Source organism: Tursiops truncatus, chromosome 13, assembly GCF_011762595.2.
Source record: "Tursiops truncatus isolate mTurTru1 chromosome 13, mTurTru1.mat.Y, whole genome shotgun sequence".
Taxonomy (NCBI): domain Eukaryota; kingdom Metazoa; phylum Chordata; class Mammalia; order Artiodactyla; family Delphinidae; genus Tursiops; species Tursiops truncatus.
In genome coordinates, this window is record NC_047046.1 from 46,124,360 (window position 1) to 46,150,306 (window position 25,947).

The 25,947-nt window shown below is 37.0% G+C and overlaps 1 protein-coding gene across 1 annotated transcript in view; it reads left to right on the top strand.

Annotated features, from left to right (window-relative positions):
- The first annotated feature begins 8,944 nt into the window (after nucleotides 1-8,944).
- DSG1 (desmoglein 1) overlaps nucleotides 8,945-25,947 on the top strand; it is a 41,683-nt gene continuing 24,680 nt past the window's right edge. The window contains exons 1-5 of the mRNA XM_019930454.3: nucleotides 8,945-9,151; nucleotides 18,553-18,588; nucleotides 18,853-18,984; nucleotides 20,165-20,320; nucleotides 21,928-22,072. Coding sequence (XP_019786013.1) covers nucleotides 9,104-9,151; nucleotides 18,553-18,588; nucleotides 18,853-18,984; nucleotides 20,165-20,320; nucleotides 21,928-22,072 — 517 coding nt within the window. The 5' untranslated portion in view covers nucleotides 8,945-9,103. The remainder of the gene's footprint in view (nucleotides 9,152-18,552; nucleotides 18,589-18,852; nucleotides 18,985-20,164; nucleotides 20,321-21,927; nucleotides 22,073-25,947) is intronic.

A 25,947-nucleotide genomic window follows, 5' to 3' on the forward strand; every position in this document is an offset into this window, starting at 1 on the left:
AAATGAAGCAACTGACAAAGGATTAATCTCCAAAATTTATAAGCAGCTCATGCAGCTCAATAACAAAAAAACAAACAACTCAATCCAAAAATGGGCAGAAGACCTAAATAGACATTTCTCCAAAGAAGATATACAGACTGCCAACAAACACATGAAAGAATGCTCAACATCATTAGTCATGAGAGAAACGCAAATCAAAACTATAATGAGATATCATCTCACACCATTCAGAATGGCCATCATCAAAAAATCTAGAAATAAATGCTGGAGAGGGTGTGGAGAAAAGGGAACACTCTTGCACTGCTGTTGGGAATGTGAATTGGTACAGCCACTATGGAGAACAGTATGGAGGTTCCTTAAAAACTACAAATAGAACTACCATATGACCCAGCAATCCCACTACTGGGCATATACCCTGAGAAAACCATAATTCAAAAAGAGTCATGTACCACAATGTTCATTGCAGCTCTATTTACAATAGCCTGGAGATGGAAACAACCTAAGTGTCCATCATTGGATGAATGGATAAAGAAGATGTGGCACATATATACAATGGAATATTACTCAGCCATAAAAAAGAAACAAAATTGAGCTATTTGTAATGAGGTGGATAGACGTAGTATCTGTCATACAGAGTGAAGTAAGTCAGAAAGAGAAAGACAAATATCGTATGCTAACACATATATATGTAATTTAAGAAAAAAAATGTCGTGAAGAACCTAGGGGGAAGACAGAAATAAAGACACAGACCTACTAGAGAATGGACTTGAGGATATGGGGAGGGGGAATGGTATGCTGTGACAAAGTGAGAGAGAGGCATGGACATATATACACTACCAAACATAAGGTAGATAGCTAGTGGGAAGCAGCCGCATAGCACAGGGAGATGAGCTGGGTGCTTTGTGACCGCCTGGAGGGGTGGGATAGGGAGTGTGGGAGGGAGGGAGACGCAAGAGGGAAGAGATATGGGAACATATGTATATGTATAACTGATTCACTTTGTTATAAAGCAGAAACTAACACACCGTTATAAAGCAATTATACTCTAATAAAGATGTAAAAAAAAAAAAAAAGCCCACAGTTCTTTGTCTGTCATATAATACCATGCATATTCCTCAGCAGGGCATTCAAAGTCCTCCACATTCTGCCAACTCATCAGCCCTGCTACCTTCAACAACATAAAAAATATACTTAGGTCCAACTGACTCCTTTTTGCCCTGAAAAATACATATCCCTTTCTGCCTTCATTCCCATCTATATCTCCATTTGTTGAGAATGTAGTTATCCTAAAAATTTCAAAAGCTACCTCTTCCATGAAGTGTTCTCCAATTCCCTTAATGTGGAAATTATTTCCCTTTTGTAGGACTCAGAACACTCACTGTATGCATTTCCTATCACACATACATCAATGTGTCTTGTAATAGAGACAAAACTCATCACCCCTTTGAGAGCCAGTCAAGATTATAGCCTTCTTAAAGACAGGACCCTCCTTTTTTCTTTTTCAGTATTTCAGCTTTGCTTTATTTATTTTTTATAATTGGGGTATAGTTGTTTTACAATGTTGTGTTAGTTTCTACTGTATAGTGAAGTGGAGTTCCCTGTGCTATATAGCAGGTTCTCATTAGTTGTCTATTTTATACATATTAGTGTATATATGTCAATCCCAATCTCCCAATGTATCCCAGTCCCCTTCCCTCGCTTGGTGTCCATACGTTTGTTCTCTATATCTGTGTCTCTATTTCTGCCTTGCAAACCAGTTCAAGACAGAAACTTCTATTACCCTTTTTTTTTTTTTTACATTTTTATTGGGGTATAATTGCTTTACAATGGTGTGTTAGTTTCTGCTTTATAACAAAATGAATCAGTTATACATATACATATGTTCCCATATCTCTTCTCTCTTGCGTCTCCCTCCCTCCCACACTCCCTATCCCACCCCTCCAGGCGGTCACAAAGCACACAGCTGATCTCCCTGTGCTATGCGGCTGCTTCCCACTAGCTATCTACCTTATGTTTGGTAGTGTATATATGTCCATGCCTCTCTCTCGCTTTGTCACAGCTCATCCTTCCCCCTCCCCATATCCTCAAGTCCGTTCTCTAGTAGGTCTGTGTCTTTATTCCTGTCTTATCCCTAAGTTCTTCATATTACCCATTTTTACCTCTCCTAAAAACTAGTACAGTCCCTAGTAGGGCTCAAGAATGTTGGTGGAGGGGTTTCCCTGGTGGCGCAGAGGTTGAGAGTCCGCCTGAGGATGCAGGGGTCGCGGGTTCGTTCCCCAGTCCAGGAGGATCCCACATGCCACGGAGCGGCTGGGCCCGTGAGCCATGGCCGCTGAGCCTGCGTGTCCAGAGCCTGTGCTCCCAAAAAAAGAATGTTGGTGGAACTGAATTTTTTAAACTGTAGTCAAATAACACTTTCTGAAAATGATGAAGTAAATTTTTATCATCTCATAGGCTATATGGTCACCCCTAAATGGAAAATATTCTAGACAGCTATCAATGAATATATTACCCTGAAACATGACAGTATCATCATCATCAAAAGCAGAGTCTTCAAAAATGAAAGGCAATGGTGGAAAATCTTGAAATGTTAGAGGGTGATTGCATTTTGTTTGCACCAGATACAGTAAATAAGTTGTAGACATAAATTTGCCTCTGAGAGGTTGCAATATTAAGACGTTTTGATTTGGGAGGAAATATGATTACTGTAGTTACCCAAGAAGAGGCATGACATAAGGAAAGCAATGTTTCAGAAACAATATTCTGGAAGAGGAATACAAAACTAAAGAGAAGAACGCAGAGACGCAATTAGAGGTGTGGCCCGGCAATGTCAGGTGAAGAGGGCCAGGAGGGGATCTATGACAGCAAAAATGAAGACAGAAAGGCACAGATACAAATTTAAAGTATATCAGGAGTTGAGTTAGGTAAGCTACAAAGAAAAGAAGAAATCAAGCATTTTAGGGATCAATTCTATTGTATCATAAATGTGTAGGATTCCCAAAGCACCTTGTACATGTTTCTATTTAGCAAGTTGGGAAAAAGTGTGTTCTCTTTCTCATCCCAGCTAGCTTGGAGCCACTTAAGGGCAAGGACCATGTTGCATCCGTCTTTGCAACTCCCGTGCCTAGTATAGGCACAGAGAAGGCCACAGAAAAAAATATTGTAGAACTGAATTGATGACAATTTATTATAGGTAAAAGGGAGGACTGAACTTGCACATGAAATTCAAAGAGTACCCTGGGGTGGTAGCTGATACACATATGTGTGTGAATCGGACAGTCTTCCAGAAAGGAGTAGTAATACTTTTGTTTCAGGATGTTTGCAACTATGGGGTAACCTTTTTAAGAATAGGGTTCAAAATTATTTTGAACATTACATAGCACCAAGCATAGTACTGAGCATGCAGTGGATGTTCAATTAGAAATATTTTTAAATATATTTTTTTAAAAACCGACAATAAAAATCATCTTCATTTAATCATAAAATATTTAAGTAAAGTCCAGTGTTTTCAAAATCACATGAGATTTTCCCCGCTAATGAATATTCTTTCTATATAGAGAAAAACACATAAGATGTGATGATGTTGGACTCTCATTTAGAACTGACTAGAGAAAAATGAAAAAGTTTTCCTTATATCCGATTTAAAGGAAAGGAAGAAGAGTTAGACTATAGATTATTCTAGTCAATTAAATAAAGTCTTTCTGAAAGTATAAAACTAAAAATATAATTTGATTATCAAGATGTATCTTTTCTTCAATAATTAATTGCTTCCTGATTTCTGTGCACACTCTCTAGATCAATTTTCTGAATTCTCCTAAAATCAACTAATGTACTAATGAATCATATTTTGTATTACAAACTATTCATTTGATGCAGGAGTTAGCAAACTTTTTCTGTAAAGGGCAAGATAAGTAATTATTTTAGGCTTGGCAGGCTACTTGGTCTCTGTCATAACTACTCAGCTCTGCTGTTGTAAAGGGAAAGTAGCCATAGACAATACATAAGCCAGTGAGTATGGTTGTGTTCCAATAAAATAACAAAGAAGGCAATGAGCCAGATTTGGCCCATGGCTATAATTTGCCAACACCTACTTTAGTCCATTATTTTTAAATTTATTATGAAAATTCTCAAATATACAGAAAACAAAGAGAAAACCATATGCTATCATTTAGCTTTAACAGTTAACGTTTTGCCATATTTACTTCAGCTATTTTATTGCTCAATTACCATTAAAAATATTTCTGTCATCATGAGATTTTGTTCCTACATAATTTAGCATGTATCTTTAAAAATAAAGACATATCAATAAATATATTAATAAATAGAAATAGAATTATAATTAGCCAATCATAACCAATTGTATAATTTTATAATTATAATAAATAAATATCATCATAAATATAAATTAATTGATACAATAAATGATATTAATAAATCATTAATAAATAAATAGGACACAGTACTAATAAAATTTATAATAATTCCCCAACAGTCTATATTTAAATGTTCTCAAATACCCCCAAAGTTATTTCTATAGGTGTTTTGTTCAAGTCAGGTTAGTACTAATAAAAGTTATAATAATTCCCCAACAGTCTATATTTAAAATTTCCCAAAGAGCCCCAAAGTTATTTCTTTCTCTTTTTTTTAACATCTTTATTGGAGTATAATTGCTTTACAATGGTGTGTTAGTTTCTGCTTTATAACAAAGTGAATCAGCTATACATATACATATATCCCCATATCTCTTCCCTCTTTTGTCTCCCTCCCTCCCACCCTCCCTATCCCACCCCTCTAGGTGGTCACAAAACACCGAGCTGATCTCCCTGTGCTATGTGGCTTCTTCCCACCAGCTATCTATTTTACATTTGGTAGTGTATATATGTACATGCCACTCTCTCACTTCGCCCCAGCTTACCCTTGCCCCTCCCCACATCCTCAAGTCCATTCTCTGCATTTGCGTCTTTATTCCTATCCTGCCCCTAGGTTCTTCAGAACTTTTTTTTTTTTTTTTTAGATTCCATATGTGTGTGTTAGCATACAGTATTTGATTTTCTCTTTCTGACTTACTTCACTCTGTGTGACAGACTCTAGGTCCATCCACCTCACTATAAATAATTCAATTTCATTTCTTTTTATGGCTGAGTAATATTCCATTGTATATATGTGCCACATCTTCTTTATCCATTCATCTGTTGATGGACACTTAGGTTGCTTCCATGTCCTGGCAATTGTAAATAGTGCTGCAATGAACATTGTGGTACATGTCTCTTTTTGAGTTATGGTTTTCTCAGGGTATATGCCCAGTAGTGGGATTGCTGGGTCATATGGTAGTTCTATTTTTAGTTCCCAAAGTTATTTCTGTAGCTGTTTTGTTCAAACCAGGAATCCCATTAAGTATCAGCCATTGCATTTGATTGTTATACACAAAGTCTCAGTTAATCTAAAGCAGCCTCCATCCCCCAGACTTTTTTGTGACTCATTGAGGAATAGTCTGACTTTAAACAATGTAAGCAAGACCTAGAATCAAGGGACTTCCCTGGTGGCACAGTGGTTAAGAATCTACCTGCCAGTGCAGGGGACGTGGGTTCGAGCCCTGGTCCAGGAAGATCCCACATACTGCGGAGCAACTAAGCCCGTGCGCCACAATTACTGAGCCTGTGCTCTAGAGCCCACGAGCCACAACTACTGAGTCCACATGCCACAACTACTGAAGCCCGCGCGCCTACAGCCCGCGCTCAGCAAAAAGAGAAGCCACCGCAATGAGAAGCCCACACACCGCAAAGAAGAGTAGCCCCTGCTCACCACAAGAGAAAGCCCACGTGCAGCAACAAAGACCAAACACAGCCAAAATAAAAATAAACAAAATAAATAAATTTATTTTTAAAAAAAGACCTGGAATCAATACATCTCATAGGAACATTAATATAGAGGGAAATACAAACGTTTCTGTTCCTATTATCCTTAACATTTATCTCAATTCTCCACTTTTAACATTTTAAAAAAATCTTTCACCTATTTTTTAAACAATTTCTAGAGCTGATTAAGGTAATTTAGATACATATACGACACCAGAGGCTCACATATAACATAAAAACATATTCCAAAGTTTTTCTCTGGAATATATGAGTCCATGCTATGGGTGCTGTGTAAATGAAGGGAGATAGAATAGTCACTTTAATAAGGCTTAAGAAATTCTAGATCAGTAGAATCCATCACCTCCTGTGAAAGATGCTGATTATTTTGTCTTTCAAGAGGGTATTACAGTATCCCAAGCTGTGAAAAAACTATAGAAATGTAGACACTTGGGTTGACATTCTAGGGTGTGCTGTGCCTTATGAGAGAGCAAAATTATCTCCCAGAAGAATTTTGATCCTTGTGAGAAAATCTGTCAGCTTACCAGAAAACACCAGAAAAAAAAAAGAAAACAGAAAAATCACCCCAAATTTCATAAAATTCCCATAAAGTGAGAACTGTTGGTATGTAAGTGGAGGTGCACATAATGAACATTGTTCATAGTAGAAATAGGGTACAGTGAGACCAGAGAGAAGAAGCAACCTTATACGGCACTTATGCCACAGTGGGGTGTGAGGTTACAGATAAGGGGCCTGGAAGAAATACCTGAGAAAACATGACCATAGAAATGAGAGAGGTGTGTGCTGTTGCCTACCTATGTTTTAAAGTTTGGCATTAAGCAATAGGATCAGCAAGGAATCAAAAATAAGGGACTTGGCAACTGAGATAACAGAAATGCATAAAGGAAAAGGAATCAAATGTGCTGACTGGAAAAGTAGAAGGCTAGAGTTCCCACAACTGAGCAAAAGAATAGGGTAGATTTAATTAGAAGGAGCTGACTTTATAAAGAACAGGAATTAAGGCTTAGAATAAGATGGAAGATAATAAAAGCAGTGATGCTCTAACCTCTCTGCACTGGGCAATATGGTAACCACTGGCCACATGTGGCTATTTAAATTTAACTTAAAAATTCAGTTCCTTAGTCCTATTAGTTACATTTCCAATGTTCAATAGCCACATATGGTTAGTGGCTACCATAGTGGATGCACAGATAGAGAATGTTTCCACATTTCAGGAAGTTGTCTATTGAACGATACTGTTCTAAGGACATTAAGATGAGTAGGAAAGAAAAAGGCAGAGAAAGAGATGAAGGAGGAGGGATGGTGGTTCATAAACTCCCTTCCCCATTTCTTGCTTAATGTCACTAGTTCTCATGTGACAATTAACATAGCCACTGTTCTGCAGCATCGGAGTTCTGCCACACCTCCTCTCCAGAAAGCTGCTGGAGACTTTGCTGCCTTAGGATGCTCTAGTTGGTTGGTACTGTGGAACAAGGCCTTGAGTTAGGGGTGGAGTCAGAACTGGGTGTGGGGAAGAGTCATTCCATGGATGAAGAGGCCCTGTGTACATCTTAGCACCACGCCCAGAATTCAAGGTGGATAAAACATTCACTGGCCGGTGGAAAGCTTGCAGGAGCAAGTCCTTTCGCCTCCAGTGCCCAGTGAGTCTTCAGTCATTCATGGTCAGACGGTCCTACTACTAATACATTACTCAGACTAAGTCATAGGTCGATACTTACGTTCTATCTTACTTGATGAATAAGAAATTTGGCCTGATCATCTCCTTTTATTTTATTAATTCACATCAATCAATCCCTATCATAAGCATTCTTATGCACTTCAAGTAAATACAGGGAGCCTACCTCCTTCCCTCTAAACTCCATGATGAATAGCATGAAATTTCAAGTCAGTGTGGAGGAACCTTCTTTGCCACATACCTGCAGTGAAATGACAGCATTCTAGAGAACCTCTGACCCTCAGAGATATCCTTCCTTTCTGGGACAATTTTTAACACCTTTTGACCATAATCAACATCTTATCAGATAGATCTCTTTTTCCAGACTGCCATTTCAATCTCCATAGACTTCCTGCCACTCACAATATTTATATGAGACATTGCCAGGTGAACAGGAGGTTACCCCCAGAACACTTCCAAAGGCTTCCCTGTGAGAGTCATTATTTATTTTCACAGACTTCAGGGCTGCATTCAGTTTCCTGTTTGCATGTGTGGGCAGCCTTTTCTCCAGTGTATTCCCTGTGCTCTAATTGGTTCACTATATAGATTCTTGGCTCTGGGCTCGGGAATCGTCATTGACTTTTAACCCACCTCACCTGAAGAACAGCTTTCTGTGTTTCCATTTTTAAAATTATCAACAGGACTTTAATTGGTGGATTTGATTGTTTACTTTTAAGCTGGTTTAGTGATATTTTAAATTTTGTTTTACTGCATTTGAAGAGGACAGAAACTTAAAGAGAGAAAAATAATTGGGGAAGGAAGATATTCATTTAGAGAGAACACAGAGACTTCCCTGGACTTAGGCTGGTCACTTAAAAGGGATTGTGATTTATGCAAGGAACATTATAAGTATCACAGTTTTGCTTGTATGAACTAATGCTTTAAAAAATAATCGTCACTTTTACATTAGCAAATTTTCTGTCTCTTAAAAAATAGCTTAGAAAATGACTGTTTCCTAAAGACCACTGAAATGAAAAGTTTATAATGTTCTACTGTGATCTGAAGATCTGGCAAGGAGCATGGGCCAGATAATCCTCTTTGAATAATATAAACTTCCAGACTCCACTTGCCTTTTTAGCATGGGAAGAAGCTAAACAACCTGTAAATAAAGCACAGGGTGAAAAGCTCCTATCAGTTGTACAACTCTCCACACTTCTGATCATTTTAAATGCCTACCACTGGAAACCTTCAATAAAGGAATGAATCTTCCATGCCTCACAAAGAGCTGCCTTTCAGCTAGAAGAGGGTGTGTCCCCAAGCTTTTACCCGAGAGCAATGATGATCTTGTTAAGCGCTGCAATGAGACCAGCCCAAGTTTTTAGGGTGGGGATCTAGACAGGTTATACGCACATTCAGACCTGCTCCCAGAGAAGAAAGAAACACCTCAAAGCCTGCACATAAGAACATCTACTGAGAAATTATTTTAAGCAGACACCAGCTGAGTGGGGGGAGGAAAAAGAACAGAGAAGAACAAACAAAACTCCCTTGGTCTTGGATGTAAGAGAACCCAGCAGCAATGAACTGGCCCTTCTTCAGAACAGCTGCAGTGCTGTTCATTTTCCTGGTAAGTGGATCCTGTTAAAAACTTTCCATCATCATTTCACTGTAAACAAGTGAGGACTTTAAATGTTTTTTTATGTTACTTCCAACCTAAACCCGTTAAAGGTTTATGTTAATGATAAGGTGATTTTATGAATTAGATTTTTAAATAGTGTTTCTCTCCTTAATTGAAGACTCAAGATCATATTAACGCATCAGTGTTAACTCATCATATCACATCTCTGACATCGAAGTCATTGCTAAGTCATGCCAGGAAAACACTGAATTTGGGAAAGTCATATCACTACTTAATAGCATTTTGTTGTTCAAATTCTCTTTTGCAGGTAGGCTTTGAAAACCAATCTCACAGGTGTATTTTGATTTTTAACCTAGACATTTTCCCATACTTTTGGTATCTTTGCTAGTAGATTCACTCTAAATTTTAAAACATAAAATTAGGATCCATACAAATTAAAATCATAGCTGTTTGTGACTGGCTTCACCATCCAAACAATCTCAACGGTTCCATATGTGGTTGGGGGTCCATATCACTAATATCAGAAGCCCCACAGTGATAAACTATAACTTCATTTAAAACAACATTTTTTAATTTCAAAAAGAATGGCAGTACAGGAGATTTATAAATGACATAGTAGGTGAAGGAATGGCTATAATAAAGGAGTAAGTATAATTATTATGATACTGGTTCTTACTACTGGAAGGTCAGTAATGACTGTGACATAAAAGTTGTACATTTTATGATCAGAGAAATGTAACAGAATGCTTTATCATTGCCCCCTACATGTTACTAGTCTTCTCTTTAGAGATAATTCTAAGGGAAACACCAGTGTGTTGCCTCAATTTCACTTATGTTGAAAAACTGAAAATCGTAGTCTTTATCACAATAAGGTTAATATAATCCAAAGAGATGAGTGTCAGGTAAATTGTCCTACATTTTGGCAAGATGTAGTGCTGTGGTGCATATGTGTCTCTACTTGCTTAATTTTTGAACTGGATTGTTGGGTTTCTATAATAACAAGTTAGATCTTTGATTCAACATATGCTGGTTAACTTGAATTCACTTTTCATTGAGAGGCCATAGCCAGTGAATTTAGTTATAAATGAGCATCGGTAAGCTGTAGCTGTAGTTCCAAACTGCCCTTCAAACATTAGCCTTATTCCATGGATGTGATCCTGAGGATGAGATGATATCATAATTTGGGACACAGCAGGGATTAATGAGCACCACAGAGTACATCATTTGAACATAGGAGTGCTTGTTAATTATGCAATAATAAAATACTTTTATTTTTAATTTCATATAAACTTGATCCAATTAAGGCCTATTACAGCGTCAGTTGATTAAAGTTTATTCAGATGCTTATATACTTTCATTGAATCTATAAGATGCCTTCTTTTACTATTTTTATGATTATTTCTAACTAATTACATCCTATAAAATTCCTTTAAACAGCCAATTGTAACTAGTCGTTCTTCAGTACAATATATCATTTTATCAGAATCATGTATCCTCATTGAACTTTCTTTGTAGAGAGATTTCTGGGCATTTGTACTTTATTTTCTTTCTTTTTAAAAAAATTATTTATTTATTTTTGGCTGCATTGGGTCTTTGTTGCTGCACGTGGGCTTTCTTTAGTTGCGGCGAGCAGGGGCTACTCTTCCTTGCCGCTTGTGGGCTTCTCATTGCGGTGGCTTCTCCTGCTGTGGAGCACGGACTCTAGGCATATGGGCTTCAGTAGCTGTGGCTCGCGGGCTCTTAGAGCGCAGGCTCAGTAGTTGTAGTGCACAGGGCTTAGTTGCTCCGCAGCATGTGGGATCTTCCCGGGCCAGGGCTCGAACCCGTGTCCCCTGCATTGGCAGGCGGATTCTTAACCACTGCACCACCAGGGAAGCCCTGTACTTTAGTTTCTGAGTCTGGATAGTTTTTGTTTGTTTATATGTAGGTTTGTTTGTTGCTGTATTTTGCTTTGGAATCAATCATAAGTTTCTCATACACCTTACGAAAATTATTTCTCAAAGAATTTATAAAGAATTGAGATGTTTCATTTCATGTTATCGTAACATTTTTTGTAAAACATTTCACTTTCTGAGGTTTAGAAAATCACAATTAATTTTTACTACTGATTTTACTACTGATTTTACTACCAGATGATTTGGATAAATGTCCTTTGGAGCTATCCAATATATTTTGCTTTAAAATACTTTTTTTCTGAAAATTAACCATCACTATAGCAAACTCTTCCTCTTACTTTTCTGCTTGCCTTATTCTGAATGTTTGCTTTTACCAATTAAAAAAAAAGAAATCTATGTAAAGTCTTTATATTCTTCTCTGCTCAAAGTTGGTAAGTGAAAATCTACATTAGGGAGCATATTTGGACAATTTTGAAGACCTTTAAGACATTTAAGCTGGTAGTATCTTTAATGCAAACCCACTGAGAGCTGGGCAACCATGTATTTACAAGTATGTTGTGTAGTCTGCTCAATGTACCTTTAAGTTTTAGATCTTGTTCAAATTAATGGGTTAGATCAGGCAGAATAAAGCTGAAGAACCTGCTCTTATAGAGACCAAGATTGTCACAGGACTATTCCATTATTTAGACAAGTTGGCTGGACAGACAATAGTTTGCAGCTGTTATAACACTGCAAGCCAAATAAATGATGTTGATGCTACATTTATTTTTCTTTCTTTTTCGTTTCCATGAGATTAGTGTGTGTGGCTGGCAGGGGGCTGATGGGTGGGTTGAATGAATTCTAGACCAGAAAACAATGTTACCTTTGCATCAAATATAAGAAATCTCTGTGAATGGCTGTAACAGTGGTATAAGATATGGCATGGTGACTGTGGGAAAGCAAAGTAGAACCAGTAGAATTTTTATAGTTCTATTGATTTCTAAAACTTACTTGTGACTTTACGTGGTCCCATCAGTCACCTCAGATCAATACAAATCTCAAGGTGTCTTTTTCTATAAAAGCCAACTTCTGCAGCTTACACTCAAAGAACAAATAAACCTATCTTTATCTATTACCAGGATTGATCAGTTTTTCAGTTCATCATACCAGCCTAGCTTCTCTTCTTTCCATGGTTAATAATTCCTTTAAAAAAAAACCCTTCTGACCACCTGATAAGCTAACTCCACAATTTGAACTTAGCTGAAATTATTAAGGATAAAGCAGGTGTTTTTAGAGTATTTCTCAGGACCAGGGCTAAAATACACAGAATGTAATATATACTTTATTACATAATTCATCAACTTAATGTGAACTAGTCATCTTAAATTTCCATAATTGTGTTCATTGATGCCTAAAGCAAGAGAAGGACTAACAAATTAGTACAGACTAAACAGAAGAGAAGCAAAAGAGAGGATTCTTTATGCTTTCTTGTGCACATATTACAGTGATACATAAATTTTATTCATTTATTTATTTATTTTTGGCTGTGTTGGGTCTTCGTTTCTGTGCGAGGGCTTTCTCTAGTTGTGGCGAGTGGGGGCCACTCTTCATCGTGATGCGCGGGCCTCTCACTATCGCGGCCTCTCCCGTTGCGGAGCACAGGCTCCAGACGCGCAGGCTCAGTAGTTGTGGCTCACGGGCCCATTTGCTCCGCGGCATGTAGGATCTTCCCAGACCAGGGCTCGAACCCGTGTCCCCTGCATTGGCAGGCAGATTCTCAACCACTGCACCACCAGGGAAGCCCCAAGTAAAATATTTTATAGAAAATGGAAGCAGCATTTCAGTTCACCTGTTAAGTTTATAAATTGTATTTAAGCAAAATGATGATGCTCTTAAAAGCTTTGGAATTTCACAGCAGATTTAGGATCACCATGTTCTTTCACTTTTATGAAAATAGGGAGTACAAATTTGTCATCATTTAATTGGTTTGAGTTGCCACAGAGTAAAACATTTTGCTGTGTCTGATTTAGGTAATAAAAAACCTAAAGAACTAGGAAATGCTAACTGGATAAATCTGAAGGCATGGCCCCTAAAGGACAAGATTTACCTACTTAACAAGGCTCATGAATCTAGAAAAATAACACTCTGTCTATACCCAGAGCACTTAATTTCTGATAACTCTTTTCTCCACTACACATTCTTCAAGGACACTGTTGCTGAGGTTCCCTGTGTCCTAACAGGCATTGCCTATCACAGAAGCAGGATGCATGCTCACTACTGCAGTTAGACTCACTAGGCTTCCCTCAGTGAGGGAACACCCTTACAGAACACTGGGTCATGTCACCCTTGCTGGCTATGCTTGGCATGCAAGGTCCTTTAATGGACTTAGGCAAGTCAAAGTGGTTTAAATGCCACTGGCTGCTCATCCCTACTCTCAGTTGGTCTATGAGCACAGGGCACAACCTTGTCTAATGAAAAACCACATCTTCAGAAATTAATGGCTGCCTGCTGCTCATAAAACGACTTGACTGTAAGTTATTGGAGGGCAGGTTCTGTTCTGATTCACATTGGTATCCTTCACAGTGCCTTGCACCAGTGCAAGGTTGCTCAGTAGATGTCTAATTCACAAAGTAGAGGCATCAAAAGGGAATTTGGGGCTAGTTTATCTTTTTCTCCCCCCACACACTCCAAAAAATCATCAGGGCATTAAACATGAAAATAATCACGCTGAATTTCCCTAACATGTATTTTTACGATGCACTATTACATTTACATTTAATCTAAGGCTTACCATAATAGTTTCAGGGCTTAAGCCCTTTGCAAGTCTTAATCCAGTCTTGGGTCCACACCCAAGTATGGATATACATTTGATACGTATTTGTCAAATAAATAAATAAACCAATAAACAAATATGAGGAATGAGCTATCAAGGTGCTGTCAACTCCAGACTGATAGCTATTGTCCAAGTAATACAAAGGAAAGACAAAACAGGAGGTTTTTTTTAAAAGAAGCAAAGTATTATATTTTAACTTTATCTCAGGTTCATCCTTGTGATGTATATAACAGTTAAACACATCAGAATTTGATGCTTAAAAAACTGTCAAGAGACTGTGGAAGACTACCTTACAATTATTAAATGCAAGAGGTTTTCCTTATAAAAATCACTTACTACTTTCAAGACCATTTTTATTATATGCAAAGAAATGTAAACCTCAATATCAAAAGAAATAACTAAAAATGAGTATAATTAGAGAGTCATTGAAATTAGCATGCAATTTTGTGTCTTGTGGCTTTTTAAAAAAGTACGTGGATTGGCTCCTAAAATAATGATTCAGGGAGGACTCATTGAGGATGCGCTGTAAGTGAATTATGCACTGCTTTCTTAGAATGTCTTAATTGGAAAGGGCTTTAGTCTCATATTCAGTTGAGGAAACTGAGGCACCGAATGGCTAAGCGACTCACCGCAACACCCATAGGCAGAGGTCAAGAGAGTTGAGATGTACTCAGCTTGACAACGCTGTCTTCATCTCTAAGTGATTCTCTGTCACAGTCTCCACAGAACATATTCCCAACTCATTTCAGAATTGAAACTAGTCCCCTAATTGCCCCCAAATAACCTATCTTTGTTCTAGGGACAAGGTCTAGATCATTCAGGATAGTGTCCTTCAATTTCTCTCTCCAATCAAGTGATTTTCATCTCCATCCTCCTCTCTTCCCTACTCTCTGTCTTCAAAGTCCTTTCTTTCTGCCTATTCCCTCCCGTTCTCCCCATCATGACATCTCCAAGGACTTTCATTCTGAACCTCTCCGCTTTCAAATGAAAATTTCTTTCTCTCCTCTTTCTCGTCCTTCAAAAACCCATCTCCCTCTCCCAAAATATTTCCTTGGACACTACGTCTAATTCTACCATCACATATTTTTGTTGGGTTTTTTTTAATCACCAAACTTCTTAGAAAAGTGACTATCTTTATGCCCTCGGGAATTCCCTGACTGTCCAGTGGCTAGGACTCCATGATTCCACTGCAGGGGGCACGGGTTCGATCCCTAGTCAGGGAACTAAGATCTCACATGCCTCGCAGCACAGGCAAAAGAAAATAAAATGGTTTATGTCCTTTTCCCCTCCATCTTATTCCCCAGTTTCTTTCAGTCAGAAAGGGCCTGTTCCATCCAACTGAAAGCATCTAGTTCAAGGTCACAGAAAATCTCAGATTTCCTCAGGATTCACTCTGCTCAACTATTTCATATCTGATACAGTTCACACCCATCTGTCTTTCACTTTTCCCTTCCTTTGACATCCTTGATATCCAATGATATTTTCTTCCTATTTTTTTTCAGCCACTTCTTCTTTTTTCTCTTTTTGTTTCTCATTTCTTGTCATTGTTCCCAGTTATATAAATGTAGGGAATCCCCTAGTTTCATTCTCACCCACAGGCTGTTTCTTTGCTGTATTCTTGAGGGATTTCAAATTCTCACATGATTTCAACTAACCTACCTGCGAAGATATTCCTCCATATATCAGTCTTGGACCACCATTGTTCATGGTGCCAAGTCATATTTCAAACTGCTAAGCATCTTTGCCCAGGCCTTTCTCTAGCATCTCAAACTTGATGTGTTCTAACCAGCTAAATTCTGCTATGGCCTTGCTCCTGATCTGCCCATTTAAAACTGCCACCACCTGAGTTTCTTCCCTCTCTTGACTCCCACATCCCATTGGTTCTCAAGCCCTGTCAATTTCAACCATGCAGTATCTCCCCCTTGATCTTGCCCTGTCTGTTCCCATGGCCACTGCTCCTGTTCAGCTTCTCATCTCTGGCCTGATTTCATGCAAAACACTCAGCTGCTGGTGGCCTGTAATCACTGACTCTTCCCACCACTCCCACCAATTGTTGGCAGAGTAATCTTTTAAACCCACAATTTTATCATGCCTTTACTGTGATCAAAAAACTTCCATATTTTCCTACTGCACACAGGGATTTGATGTCAGAATTGAAAAGGTAACTGTATATAATTTAGTCTACCCCCACCATTTCACAAATGAGAAAACTAAAGCTCAGAGAATCGAGGAAGTGCACTGTTTTCTGACTCTACCAAGTCCTCCTTTTATCTCATGGTTTTGCCTTTGAAAGTCCAAGAGTGACATTGTTTCAGAGTTTTTTCTGGACTCGGAGCAAATCACAATAAAGTTATGTCAACAAAACACATTTTTAAGCAGTCTCGGCAGTTTTTTAATTACTAATCCAGTTGAGAGCCTGACACTGTGGTGAAACCTGTTTGGTCTTCTGCCTAAGTTGCTACTCATGGGAAAAAGAATGACCCAGCTCCATAAAGTTGCAAGGTTTCTTAGTCATCTGGCATAGTTCTCCAAAACAAACAGCAGGCACTGACACTTCAGTGTGGTAACGGAAGTACAAGACAGGTAACAGATGCATACACAACTCTGTAGCTATGAAGAAATGGCTTCCAAACAGACAAATTAGATACACCCACACCCCAGTCGTCCCACTCCTACAAACAAGAGCAAAAAGTGTTCAAGAGTTCAGAGGTAGCAACAAATACACATTTGCATTAACATCACTTCAATTCTGTGCCCAAGAAGGACTCTACAATAACATTTCAGTTACTTGTCCAAAGTAACTTGGATGATTTGGGCCATTTATTTTTCTACCCCCTCCCCTACCCCATAGTATTACTATTATTGTTGTTGTTATTATTTTATATAAGCCTTCCTAATTCACAAGGATATTATGAGATTAGATTAAAATCAGAATTATTTTGAATTCTCAAAGTTGTAATAATGTCAATTCTTTGTAGTATATTTTACTTAGTAATTTACTTGGAATAGGCTCTTATACTTTATTGTAAAACCCACACCTCAAGAATAAATTTAGGCTGAATTGTTCTGGATTGTATTTAGCCCTAAATTAATATCCAAACCTCACTTTCTTCATCTGTAAAATGGAGACAATTATAGTATTGACCACATGTACTAATGAAGATTGAATGCACGGATTTCTCTAAACACATTGCCTAGTACTTAGTTATCATTCAGTGAACTGTAATGGTGATTAATGGTAATGATTAACATTAAATAGATACCAGGAGTGTATAATTCCTATAATAAAAACATTATCTCTTTACACACTCATATTAACCATAAACACATATTTTCCTGAATTATCAATTATGGCAATTTTTAAAAATATGTACTTGGAGACTAAAATTTTATTTTTCTTTAATGGTGAAATTGAAACTAACTGTAAAAAGTAATTTACTATATTTTGAAATTACTATTATTCGTATTTTTTAAAATGCAAACTATAATTTCTTTTATCAGCAGTCCAGATAAAATCTAACTGTGATAACAGTTTTCATAATTAGCAATTCTGAAAAAAAAAACAGATAAAGTTCAAAACTTCTTATTTAGGGAAAAATAAAAGCTAAGAATTTACACTATCTTTAATGATTCTAAATTAAATTTAATAAATATAGACAAACCCTTCAAATCCACACCTAATTTTTAGATAGATATTTTACAATGTCCTAAGCATATTGATATATTAGACTTAATATATAAGTGTGTGTGTTTTTAGAAATGCCTTTGTTTCTAGAGAAAAATAATTTAAATTATATGTATGATTTTCACTAGAAATCATATGTAAAGATCAAGGCCAGAGTTGAAACTAGGCAGAGCTCTGTTTGACTAGCTCACTTGTTTGACCGGGAAATTGTTTAATGCAGGAGAAAAGACTAATGAAAGTTGCTTATACAGCAATTTGTCCCTACAGTCTTGTAATTTATTTTCATTGCTATGGAAGGATGCATTTATATCATCTGTTTTGTTTAGTGCCAACAACAAAATATCAAATATGAACTCATTTTTACATAAAGAAAATTGTTTTTATTTTAGAACTTTTTATTCTCATATTTCAAAGCAAATTAAAGATTTATCACCTTAAGATTTTCAAGAATACTAGAAAATCTTCCATCTAGAATTGGACAGTGAAAAAGCAAATATTCCAAAGCTTTCCTGATATTTTCTCCTTTATATCCTTTCTTTACTCCAAATTTTGTTTTCTGTTTCCATCCTTGGCTAGTCAGATCCCAAAACTATCATCAAATATTTTAGTATCATAACATGCTGTTGAATCACTAAATAGCATCCGAGTATCTCCAGCTCTTCAGGCACAAGATTTACTAAGAGGTCCTGAGTTCCCAACTCTCATTCTCCCTGGGTTCTAGCTTCAAATGTCCTAGCTCATATGATTACAAGTATCTGCATAGGCTAAGAATGAAAAAGAGGTTAACAATAAAAGTAATGAAAAGAAGAGTAAAATTGAAAGGTAAAAACCAAACATAAAGGAATCCTTAGCATAGTCATCAGAACTTGAGAGATAAAACTAGATTCACCTGCTAATGACTCACAAGACTATTGCTTAATTTTTTTTAAGCAGTGAGATAGCATGAATTACAAAGCATTCAGTTAAAAATTAATTATGGTTATCTTATTTTTTATAGGTGGTGCTGGAAGTTAACAGTGAATTTCAAATCCAGGTAACATATAGCAAATTAATTTTTTCCAAATTAAAAATAAGAAAAATGGTTTGGGAGAAGCAACATATTTTCCAAAGACAATTCATCCTTATAAGTAAAGTTAATGTGATGCTAAAATTAATAGATTATCAAAATTACCAATTTTCCCAATGAAACATCCTCTCTTTCTGACATTATAATTACCCCATCCTCCAAAAGCTCCAGTGGAATGTGAATTATGAATAAAAGTTAATAGATACTATTACTTTATCCTGCCCACCCAAGGTCAGAGATTATAACAGTAAAAATGGCACCATCAAGTGGCGTTCCATCAGGAGGCAAAAACGTGAGTGGATCAAGTTCGCTGCAGCCTGCCGTGAAGGTGAGGACAACTCAAAGAGGAACCCAATCGCCAAAGTAAGTATCAACCCCAAAGCATAAAATCGAAAATCAGAATGGATGGAGTTAAATTTTCAAAAGAACCTATCTTTTAAATATTTTATGAACACATCTCACTGAGAAATTATGATACAGAACAAAACTATAGCCATTCAGATTATGAAAATTGAAGCCATTAAAAGTATAAATTAAGAAATTTAGGCACTCGGGTAAACAGTTAAACATTGACTCACCACACTGGTGAAATTAATATACATGATCATATGTCACCCCAAACTCTAGATGAAAAAAATATAGTGATTTATACAATGAATTTAATGCTCAGCACATTCACAGGAACTATTTCAATGTGTGCTACTTCTGCCTCCTAATTTCTTAGAATTGAATTCCTACTTTTGGCTTTGTTATGGACATTCACAATGTACCCTGTTTCATATGCTCTTTTCCTTTTATTTTCCCTTTTCTTCCTTTTGCACACACGTGCTCACACTCATGTGCGCACACACGTGCTCACACGCATGTGCGCACACACACACACGGAAACATATCCCCACACACAGATTCACACATACAAACATATATACACAAATTTACACAGAGATTTCCCCATAAGATTGCTTACAGTCATACAATTTTTTATTTCCAAGAGAGCCCTGGTTTCACATCCTCGTCATTTTCAAAATTAAAATCTTCTACACAGTCAGATAACTCTTGTCGCCTACATAAATCTACTTTAAACTTTCTTCTAAAACTTTGCATTAAAAATTTTTTTAATCAAAAAATCAAAGTTATGTAATAATATTGGTAAACTCCTTAAGACTGCAAGGAGCTCTCTACTGTAGCCTCAACGTTAGCACAGAGACTAAAAATAATAACGATCCATTGTAAATGTTGAATGAATGAATGCATGAAAGATGACTGCATAGATTTAGATTTATTAGGGTGATATTTTACTTTTTTCTAATTTGATAGAAACAGAAATTGAATTTCTTTTATTACATTGTCATTTACCATTGAAAATATAAAGCTGTTATTATTCCTCTTATCTAGGAAAATAATTCTCTATTTCCAGCATTTCTCAAAAGATAACAGATACTCACATTCAACAATTCTCAAGATAGTTGAGAATTGCACTCTTGACATAGCACTCTTGATTTGCTCCCTGTAATGTATGTTTTCACCTGTGCTCTTTCTGCAGATTCACTCAGATTGTGCTGCAAACCAGCAAGTTACATACCGCATCTCTGGAGTAGGAATTGATCAACCACCTTACGGAATCTTTGTTATTAATCAAAAAACTGGTGAAATTAATATAACATCCATAGTTGATCGAGAGGTCACCCCTTTTTTCATCGTAAGTGGGTGAATATGTATGTTCAGGCCTACATTATTTTTGGACTATCTTAAGCTCAGATCATACTTGATTTGATTTCACGAGTCTCAATATTAGGCATTTTTGGTTGTCCCTTATTTCATGAGCATCTTATGACCCAAAAGAAACAAAAGATTAAGAGAGAAAGGAGTGTTTGCTTAACTGCCTTAGCAAAAATGCTAACCTCTGGTCAGTCCCCGGTGTCAAGCTAAAGTGTTTGTTTGGAATGGCAAGCACCTAACTTCTTTTACTTTAATTCAGTTGAGAATATCGGTTCCTCCTAACTCCAGTGCCAAATGATGATTCTGAAGCTCCTGATGGAGTCTTTCCTGAGTGAACATACTTTATGATAAAATCACATTGCTCAATGTGAACTTGAACTCAGGATGTGCCTTGGAGATACTTTAATTCACCCTTAACGAATCTCACTCTATTCTTTACAGTTGCTGTGACAAAACTTCAAACCCTCCGCCTCATTTCCACTTTATGAAGCTGACATGTGACCAACTTCATTAAAAAGTCTGAGGCCCTTCATCACAAACTCCCACAATTAATTCTCTCTCCTCCAGTTCAGAAATGTTCTGAATTAAATCCAAAAATGGGATCGATTTTCTTCTTTCTCTCAGCTGCTTATCCCAAAAGCTATCTATTTTCCCATAATTACCTGTCCAAGAACCTTAATCAATCAACTTTGTTTTTTCATCTTTCTTCTGCTTGCTCCATTGGCTGCTAATCCATTTCCATCTATCATTAGGGTCAACACTTGTTAATACTTGAAAAATAAAACTAAAGACATTTTTAAAACTTTCTTTGATCTTGTAACCTCTTCTATTCAAACCCCATAATTTTCCAAAATGCCTCCAAATAGTAATCTATGCTTGCAGGCTTTCACTCATACTGCTTTTCCGTATGCCTCAAACTACTTTAATTCCTTAGTCTTCTGTTCCAAGTCTGTATTCCTGCCTTGTCTCCCACAATGTTTCCCTGAAAACTCTAAATCAACATGCCAGCCTATTAGCTTTTCCTGATGCACAATGCATTTTATATGAAGTATATCACATAGGCAAAATAGTATACATTACACCTACATACACCAAATAATAATATAAACACCCACATAGCCACACCTATCCCATGAATGCTATATTTCTCTGAAGCCCCCGTGTGACTCTCCTTTGTCACATTCTCAAGTCCCATAAGCCCTATTCCTAATTCCAACAACGAGTTTTCACCATTCCGTTTCCTTCCTCACGTAAATCCCTTTGCTTGAAACACCCTGCCAATTCCCTGCTCCACCTGTTGAAATTTTCTTGGAAGATCTCTCAATCATTACATCCTCCTATGAAGTCACAGTAATTTTGTTCTTCCTTCGTGTAACTTATCATGTTACCTTTTCTCAAATGGGATTTTGAGTTAGTGTTTGCCTCCCCTTATTGATTATAAGTACTACTTGTATCTACCTTCAAGTAGGAAATAATATGTCTTACTGTTCTTTTAGTTTCCCACAATGCCTAGCATAATGCTCAGAGAAAGCAAGAACTTAATAAATACGTGTTGCACCATGTAATTATTCCTCTTTTCTCTCCTAGATCTATTGTCGGGCTGTGGATTCACTGGGTCAAGATTTAGAGAGAGTTCTCGAGCTCAGAGTCAGGGTTTTGGATATAAATGACAACCCTCCGGTATTTTCTATGTCTACGTTTCTAGGACAAATAGAAGAAAATTCTAATGCCAGTAAGTAGTCTACTTTATTAAGTAAACAAGACTATTTTAGCTTCCAGATCATTCTTAACAGCCAGACAACTAGAGGCTAAACTCTGTCAAGGTACTACATCATGAATGTAAAAGATAAGGTTGGAAAAGCATGTAGAACAGGAAGGCATGAGGAAATCTCCATAATGGCTTTACCCTCAACTGTGGAAGCAGCTCCAACTGTCATACACAAGGAGCAACTCTAAAGTAATAGGAAGCATTTTCTCACACACCAGCTCTGTAGTAGATTCCTAAGGAAAAAATCCAAAAGTACTTTGCACAATGGTGACAGAGGCACTGGGAGAATTTAGCCTCCCAACCTGACTACTTTGAAGGGGAATCTCATCCATTTCTATTTATACTGCCTTTTTTTTTTTTTTTTTAATTTTAACGACTCTAAAGTCACTCATAGAAATCACTTCCAGACTAGCTATTTGGTAGCCATAATCTTAAAGAGCTTTTCTTTGACAACAAATAAATGCAAAACAAGCATTGTTGCCCCTTCTTATATATGATTTAATAAATATGGGTTTTGTTTGTTTTTACTCAAGTCACTGATAGTATGTATTGGAAATGTATTACAAACCTAATCCTCTTTGGTCCTCCATGTACAATATATTTAAAGCTGACCATCTCAAGGAATGATAGTACAGGGGCACCAGAAAATCTAGAAACTAGAACCAGTATTTACACAAGGGCTTTAAAATTCTAAACGTGCAATTGCTTCCTTATGGATTACTGTAAAAGGAAATATTTTAACTGCCAAATATTCAGTCACTTGGGTGGGATAGTATATTAACTGCTTAGTGTACCATTGAAGATTGTCCTAGATATATTTAAAAAAACAGCAGAGATAATGTCTCATTTGAATTCAAAACTTCAACATACCATAGTTACTTTTAACTGTTAAGTGGTATAACTTCTTGTAAGTTCAAATAATTCTTACATTTTAATTCTATTCGTTAAAATACTATACCTACAGTTTAAACTTTAAAAAATGCTGCTACAAGAATGATAAACCATTAGCCAGACTCCTCAAGAAAAAAAGGGAGAAGACTCAAATCATCAGAATTAGAAATGAAAAGGGAGAAGTAACAACTGACACTGCAGAAATACAAAGGATCATGAGAGATTACTACAAGCAACTATAGGCCAATAAAACGGACAACCTGGAAGAAATGGACAAATCTTTAGAAAAGCACAACCTTCCGAGACTGAACCAGGAAGAAATAGAAAATATGAACAGTCCAATAACAAGCACTGAAATTGAAACTGTGATTAAAAATCTTCCAGGGCTTCCCTGGTGGCGCAGTGGTTGAGAGTCCGCCTGCCGATGCAGGGGACAAGGGTTTGTGCCCCAGTCCGGGAAGATCCCACATGCCGTGGAGTGGCTGGGCCCGTGAGCCATGGCCGCTGAGCCTGTGCATCCGGAGCCTGTGCATCCGGAGCCTGTTCTCCGCAACGGGAGAGGCCACAACAGTGAGAGGCCCGCGTACCGCAAAAAAAAAAAAAAAAAAAAAAAAAAAATCTTCCAACAAACAAAAACCCAGGACCAGATGGCTTCAGAGGCGAATTCTATCAAACATTTAGAGAAGAGCTAACACCTATCCTTCTCAAACTCTTCCAAAATATAGCAGAGAGAGGAACACTCCCAAACTCATTCTATGAGGCCACCATCACCGTGATACCAAAACCAGACAAAGATGTCACAAAGAAAGAAAACTACAGGCCAATATCACTGATGAACACAGATGCAAAAATCCTCAGCAAAATAACGAGCAAACAGAATCCAACAATACATTAAAAGGATCATACACCGTGATCAAGTGGGATTTGCCCAGTGATGCAAGGATTTTTCAATATCCGCAAATCAATCAGTGTGATACACCATATTAACAAATTGAAAGAGAAAAACAATATGATCATCTCAATAGATGCAGAGAAAGCTTTTGACAAAATTCAACACCCATTTATGATAAAAGCTCTCTAGAAAGTAGGCATAGAGGGAACCTACCTCAACATAATTAAGGCCATATATGACAAACCCATAGTCAGCATCGTTCTCAATGGTGAAAAACTGAAACCATTTCCCCTAAGATCAGGAACAAGACAAGGTTGCCCAATCTCACCACGGTTATTCAACATAGTTTTGGAAGTTTTAGCCACAGCAATCAGAGAAGAAAAAGAAATAAAAGGAATCCAAATCGGAAAAGAAGTAAAACTGTTACTGTTTGCAGATGACATGATACTATACATAGAGAATCCTAAAGATGCTACCAGAAAACTACTAGAGCTAATCAATGAATTTGGTAAAGTAGCAGGATACAAAATTAATGCACAGAAATCTCTTGCATTCCTATACACTAACAATGGAAGATCAGAAAGAGAAATTAAGGAAACAATCCCATTTACCATTTCAACAAAAAGAATAAAATACCTAGGAATAAACTTACCTAAGGAGGCAAAAGACCTGTATTCAGAAAACTATAAAACAGTGATGAAAGAAATCAAAGATAAAATAAACAGATGGAGCGATATACCATGCTTCTGGATTGGAAGAATCACTATTGTGAAAATGACTATACTACCCAAAGCAACCTACAGATTCAATGCAATCCATATCAAACTACCAATGGCATTTTTCACAGAACTAGAACAAAAAATTGCACAGTTTGTATGCAAACACAAAAGACCCCGAATAGCCAAAACAATCTTGAAAGAGAAAACTGGAGCTGGAGGAATCAGGCTCCCAGACTTCAGACTATACTACGAAGCTATAGTAATCAAGACAGTACGGTACTGGCACAAAAACAGAAATATAGATCAATGGAACAGGATAGAAAGCCCAGAGATAATCCCACACACATATGATCACCTTATCTTTGATAAAGGAGGCAAGGATATGCAATGGAGAAAAGACAGCCTCTTCAATAAATGGTGCTGGGAAAACTGGACAGCTACATGGAAAAGAATGAAATTAGAACACTCCCTAACACCATACACAATAATAAACTCGAAATGGATTAAAGACCTAAATGTAAATCCAGACACTATAATACTCTTAGAGGAAAACACAGGCAGAATACTCTATGACATAAATCACCGCAAGATCCTTTTTGACCCACCTCCTAGAGAAATGGAAATAAAAACAAAAATAAACAAATGGGACCTAATGAAACTTCAAAGCTTTTGCACAGCAAAGGAAACCATAAACAAGACGAAAAGACAACCCTCAGAATGGGAGAAAATATTTGCAAATGAAGCAACTGACAAAGGGTTAATCTCCAAAATATACAAGCAGCTCATGCAGCTCAATATCAAAAAAACAAACAACCTAACCCAAAAATGGGCAGAAGACCTAAGTAGACATTTCTCCAAAGAAGGTATACAGATTGCCAACAAACACATGAAAAGATATTCAACCTCACTAATCACAGAGAATTGCAAATCAAAACTACCATGAGGTATCACCTCACACCAGTCAGAATGGCCATTATAAAAAATCTACAAATAATAAATGCTGAGAGTGTGTGGAGAAAAGGGAACCCTCTTGCATTGTTGGTGGGAATGTAAACTGATATAGCCACTATGGAGAACACTATGGAGGTTCCTTAAAAAACTAAAAATAGAAGTACCATATGACCCAGCAATCCCACTACTGGGAATATACCCTGAGAAAACCATAATTCAAAAAGTGTCATGTACCACAATGTTCATTGCAGCACTATTTACAACAGCCAGGACATGGAAGCAACCTAAGTGTTCATCAACAGATGAATGGATAAAGAAGATGTGGCACATGTATACAATGGAATATTACTCAACCATAAAAAGAAACAAAACTGAGTTATTTGTAG